At 32.7% G+C, this 6,000-nt stretch overlaps 1 protein-coding gene across 3 annotated transcripts; it reads left to right on the forward strand.

Annotated features, from left to right (window-relative positions):
- The first annotated feature begins 1,671 nt into the window (after positions 1 to 1,671).
- LOC132269348 (vacuolar cation/proton exchanger 3-like) lies at positions 1,672 to 5,160 on the forward strand. Of its 3 annotated transcripts, XM_059770509.1 has the most exons (11): positions 1,672 to 2,029; positions 2,282 to 2,349; positions 2,477 to 2,505; positions 2,658 to 2,854; positions 3,008 to 3,220; positions 3,486 to 3,617; positions 3,749 to 3,865; positions 4,167 to 4,220; positions 4,317 to 4,433; positions 4,515 to 4,595; positions 4,688 to 5,160. In XM_059770509.1, the coding sequence occupies exons 1-11, from the start codon at positions 1,760 to 1,762 to the stop codon at positions 4,934 to 4,936; spliced, it is 1,527 nt and encodes a 508-aa protein (XP_059626492.1). In that variant the 5' UTR covers positions 1,672 to 1,759; the 3' UTR covers positions 4,937 to 5,160. The 3 variants fall into 3 exon arrangements, with proteins under 3 accessions (XP_059626492.1, XP_059626490.1, XP_059626491.1); XM_059770507.1 differs by having other exon boundaries at positions 4,515 to 4,813; XM_059770508.1 differs by having other exon boundaries at positions 3,489 to 3,617; positions 4,515 to 4,813.
- Positions 5,161 to 6,000: the final 840 nt, after the last annotated feature.

Genomic DNA, 6,000 nt, shown 5'->3' on the forward strand with positions numbered 1-6,000 from the left:
CAGAGTCAGACCAATATTCTAGTACTGTTTCTGCTCTTGTCCACTTTTTTTTTTACTGATGATTATTAAAAATAAACATATGTGGAGTACTCCTTGAAAATTCTAGGAAGGTTCTTATTTTATGGTACAGAATTCATTTCTGCTTTCTCACATTAAGTTCCTTTTCCACATCTGATTTTCTCCATTTGATCAAAGGTGCGTACCAGATATATTAACAAACGTGAAAAGCAGGTTAAATATGTTTATATATATTTAACAAACGTGTCTTATATTATGTAGAGTCCTGATCTCTTGCTCATTGTGGAGCAAGAAAATTAATCCACATTTTTTATATAGATCGTTCGATTAAATCTAATGGTCATTTTTCAAACACTCATTTTATTGTCTTGGCTGGACTTGAATTCAAGATTACTTTGACTTAAGCTTAGGTAGCACGCACTTGTGTCTTGCGATTGATTGAAAATTAATCACAACATTTCTTTTTATTTAATTTTTTAGGTCAAGAAAATTATTTTATCGTTGCCCTAGCAATTGCCGATAGCACTCTTAAAAAAAAAAAAAAGTTTGACTAGGGCTTGGATTAGCTTCATTTTTTTTTTTTGTTAAAAAAATGACTACCTCTAATTAATTGGAAAAAAACAACGAAGTAGGAGTATATTTTCTCCCAACCTCCCCCATTCAATAACGACCTCGATCCATTATAATTTAAGTGTGTGTGTGTGTGTGTGTATATATATGTATGTATGTATGTATGTATATGTAAATGAACATGTAACCCTTGGAGCATCTGTACAGACTTTACAAGTAATTGCAAAGTTGTTGTCGCAATTAGTCCTTATCAGTGATTGCGATGGCATATCAGCAAATTTGATCCTCTGAATATAATGTTGCCTTTATCGCAACGAAATCGCGAATTGTCAATTAGCTTGCAACGCAAGGCATTTTCCATGCAGAGTAGAGAAATTGTCACTTTCTCATTAGTTGCAAATGTGGAGATGGAGCATTTTTTCATTTTATATTTTGTGTTTACTCTAAAAGTAGAGGAAGAAAAAAATTATTAACCCTCCAGTAATCTGTAACCCAAAGCTCAAAACCCTAGCTAAATCCATTTTTTAATTATTATTATTGGTTTCACTTCCTCTAGCATTAATTTTCATGGTCGCCTCATAAATTTAACATCGTTAATTCCTTGTGATTTTGCATAATGTATTCGTGCTCACACTATTATACTGGGAAATATATATATATATATATATATATATAACACCATTCACAATTTTTTTAGGGCTGTCACTCTTATTTAAGTATATATTTCACTGAAGCTTAAATATTATTAGTAGTACATATATATATATATACACAATATACTTTGAATGGTACTTAAAATGAATGGTCCTGATTAGGCTGTCAACTAATATCACATGATCAACAGTACGTACAGTAGTAGAATTATGTTAAATATTAAAAATTAGGTTTTATTACATGCAAAATATACATAAAAGGGCACTTGTACATTTGTGAATTGAACATATCTGTTGCATGGTACGTGTGCTCCATGCAGGGCAAGGAAACAAAGGTTGCGAAAATTCCAGGAAAGTTCAATCCAAACAGGCCTTGTCCTATATATACTCTTAGACAAGCAACATTTACATATTTAAAGAGAGAGAGAGTCGATAACAAGTGTGTGCTTCAATTTCCCTTAGCACCCAATCTACTTAATTAATTTGTAGAGAGAGAGAGAAGTGCTACATACGCTACCATGAGTTCACAGGACTACTGGAACTTGGAAAATGGGGATTCAAAGGACTTGATGAGCAAGGATCAACTGGTCACCGGCCGGACCGCGCAAACCTTGTCGTCGTCATTGTCGCGTAAGAAGTCCGATCCGGCACTTGTGTCGAAGGTTCGGTTCCGATTGGTTAGACAATTTCTGATCAACCTTCAAGAGGTGATACTAGGAACCAAGCTATGTGTGCTCTTCCCAGCTATTCCTTTGGCTATCGTAGCTGAGTATTGCAATTTTGGAAGAGTAAGTGTTACAGCTAGCCTTAGGGCCAAAAAAAATTACAAAATTTGTTACAGCTTTGGATTCTAGGGTTGATCATGATTTATTTATTTATTTTTTAATTATTTTTTGTAGAATAAGTTGATCTTGATTTAATTAGAAGGTGGTTGCAAGCTTTTTCCTAATAATTTATTTATTTAATTTGGATGACCAATTGATCAGCCTTGGATTTTTCCTAATGACTTATTTACTTTGGATGACCAATTAATTGATCAGCCTTGGATTTTTGCTCTGAGTTTACTAGGGCTTGCTCCACTTGCTGAACGTCTCAGCTTTTTAACTGAGTAAGATTACATTTTTTCCCTGCTTAATTTGTTGTACATGTTTAAATGATTGCCATTTATCAATCTATAATTTTTTTTCTAATTTTTTTTTTTTTCCCTCTTTTTCTCTGAAATCATTTACAAAAAGACAAATTTCATTCTACACTGGTCCAACAGGTATTTCTTATGACTTCTCCTACCCATTAACACAATTAGAGTAATAAATTAATAAGATATCTATATATATTTATAAATTAATGAGGTCTAATGATATATATATATATATATATATATATATATATATATATATATATATATGAATTTGGCAGTTGGAGGGCTGCTTAATGCCACATGTGGTAATGCAACAGAGCTGATAATAGCAATATTTGCTCTTCACCAAAAGAAAATACATGTGGTGAAGTACTCTCTTTTGGGTTCCATTCTCTCAAACCTTCTTCTTGTTCTTGGGAGCTCTCTCTTTTGTGGAGGATTGGCCAACCTCAAAAAAGAGCAGAGATTTGACAGAGTAAGATATTTATATAATTGAATACAAATTACTGCAAACTCGTATAGCTTTATTCGATCTTGTAAATTATCAGCCACTTCATAAATATATATGATATATATATATATATGATCATGTGATTAACGTACGTACATGAATTATTTGGTTTGACAGAAGCAGGCCGACGTGAACTCGCTCCTTCTATTGCTTGGATTACTTTGCCTTGTGCTGCCATTGTTATTCGGATATGCTGTTGAGTCTAGCACTTCCACAACCACTTCGATTCTTCAATTGTCCAGAGTGGGCAGTATTTTGATGCTCATGGCATATGTCGGTTATCTCTTATTTCAATTAAAAACCCACCGCCAAATTTTTGAATCCCAAGAGGTGAATAACACTATTATATCAAGTCAAGAAAAAAAAAATAATAATAAAATAAATATATAAATGAAGTAATTTGTGATATATTAATCATCAATTTTTTAATGCTTATTGACAAGCACCGATATATCTCTTAAAAACAAGCAAAAGAACAAAAAAGTTTAACAATATATATATATATATATATATATATATATATATATATATATATAAAAAGTTGACTTGTATATATATAAATCTATGTGCCAACTCATTTTGGTTGAATATTTAGCAGGAAGTTGAAGAAGATGACGATTATGTGGAAGAGAGTGCTGTGATTGGATTTTGGAGTGCATTTATCTGGTTGATTGGTATGACGGTTATCATAGCTTTGTTGTCCGAGTATGTTGTGGGTACAATAGAGGTACATGTAATATTATCATTAACTAAATTTTCATATTGAAATCTAGTACTATTATTCTTAAGCATATATAAGCATGCACTTGTATTGATTATATACGTATATATAATTTTCTCTTTTTCTTTCTCAATTAGGCTGCTTCAGATTCTTGGGGTATTTCTGTTAGCTTCATCAGCATAATACTACTGCCCATAGTGGGGAATGCTGCTGAGCATGCTGGATCTGTCATATTTGCTTTTAAGAACAAATTGGTAGGATACTTATTACCTATATATATAAATATATATATCTTAACTACAATATATACATACACACGTGCGTACGTATGAGTAACGCTACAATATATTGGTGGTGACAACCCTATGGTGTGGTGGCCCCGCAACGATCTCTCACTTTGTTATGATTATTCTAGTAGAGCCTTTTGCAGGGGTGAGATGCACTTGGTGTGGGACCCATGAAAGCAGATACATCTCACTCATGCAAAAGTAATCCACCTGAATTACATGGCTTGATTTTTTCGCTGGAAGAATAAATTTTGTTGGTATGATGCAGGATATATCTTTGGGTGTTGCTTTGGGTTCTGCTTCTCAGATATCCATGTTTGTGGTGAGATTAATTTGACAAAATATTACCAAATTATACAGAATATTAATTATATCATACATAATCATATATATAATATATTAACCGTTCATTTCACAGGTCCCTTTATGTGTGATCGTTGCCTGGATAATGGGGATCCCTATGGATCTTAATTTCAATCTACTAGAAACTGGTTCTCTTGCTTTCGCGATTATCATCGTAGCCTTCACCTTGCAGGTTTAATTCTGTCATCAACATACAAAAATAGTTAGACACATATTAATTATATGTAGAATGATTTTTTTTTTTTGTTTGCAGGATGGAACTTCACATTACATGAAAGGAGTCATCCTCTGTCTATCTTACGCTGTTATTGGCGCGTGTTTCTTTGTTCATAAAATTTCGAAAGATGCTTATCCGAAGCTTTGAAGCTGCATGCATGCATGACACTCCAAAATCTTCCATTATGTTAATAACTTGTGCATGTACGTACACCACTAATCTTTGTCGCAGATCAAACAACTGTTGTCAACATGGGAATCGGATCATCCTCTGGAGTAGTACTCTTGGCCGCTGAGCTGACTTTGCCTTTGTTTTGCTCTCGTGTGTGTGTGTGTGTGTGTTGTGTGTGTTGTGCATCAGCAGCACATTCATTAATTAGCATTTGTTCATTCAAACAGACATCCCGTACGTTGATGAAGCACTTGCGAATTAACTATCGATTTTTAAGTTTATTTTAGAGGCATTGTGGTGAATAAGGAGAACCGAACATTGAAGATGTTTGTACATATCTCCTTGTTTCAACGCGGTCAGGTTTTGTTTCTGATTCTAGTGTAAAGTGGTGGGCAAAGGGCATGTTAACACACAGTACTGTGTGGGGTAGAAAAAATGCCATTGCTTCATGTTTTGTAATAATCGATGTTCGATGAATAAAATTTCTCAAGGTATTTGAAAACTTCTGCAATTTTATTGCGTTTTTGGAGCATCAAGCCAGTGTCTTAAAAGATTGAAATTAAAAATAATAATAATAAAAAAAATTCAATTAAGTGCTCCCAAACACATCCTAAATTAATTACCAATAGTTGATTCTCATGGTTGACTTTGACTAATGGTATGATGAGACATAAACGAATGTTTCAAAAGCTCACTAAAGAAAGTCAGCTGATGTGGCAAATAAACTTTATTTTTGTCTAATTTCTCCCTCTTTTGTAAACTTAGCATGGACACTTCTATAAAAGAGTCGTACTCCTTAGATCACATGATCACATAAAGTCGACGAATGAGATGGGTTCATTAATAATTCACAGATGAAAAAATGGCAAAAAATAAAACATTCACTCCTCTTCTTTGTATCTATAGTATTTTTGCCCTAGTGGATTTCTCTCTCATTTAATAAAAGTCTGGAATCTTAGGTTACAAATTGGTGGAATACTAGGCAATCTGAAATCGCATGCTCCTCGAATAAGTGTCCGACACTTCATATACGTGTCCATAAATAAAAACTAATTTTTTTATCTTGGACACTTTGCCGACACTTTCCAAACACTTTGCCGATATTTCTTGAACATTTCTAACACAAATCTGCTAAGTAAAAATAATATGAATATTATTATGACAAAGTAGTGAAATAAATGTATATATATGATATAAAAATTAATACAATAATGATATAATTTCCTTTTCTAATTCATTTCAAAACAACTCTTAGTATATAAATTATAAAAGAATTATAAGTTTTATAATACTATTACTGAACAGATGTATAAATATAAAAATTTATATTTATATGTACTTGTGTTTACGG

Source organism: Cornus florida, unplaced genomic scaffold (genome assembly GCF_030987335.1).
Source record: "Cornus florida cultivar Cherokee Brave unplaced genomic scaffold, ASM3098733v1 CherokeeBrave_3.0.0_Hap2_Chr08, whole genome shotgun sequence".
NCBI lineage: Eukaryota > Viridiplantae > Streptophyta > Magnoliopsida > Cornales > Cornaceae > Cornus > Cornus florida.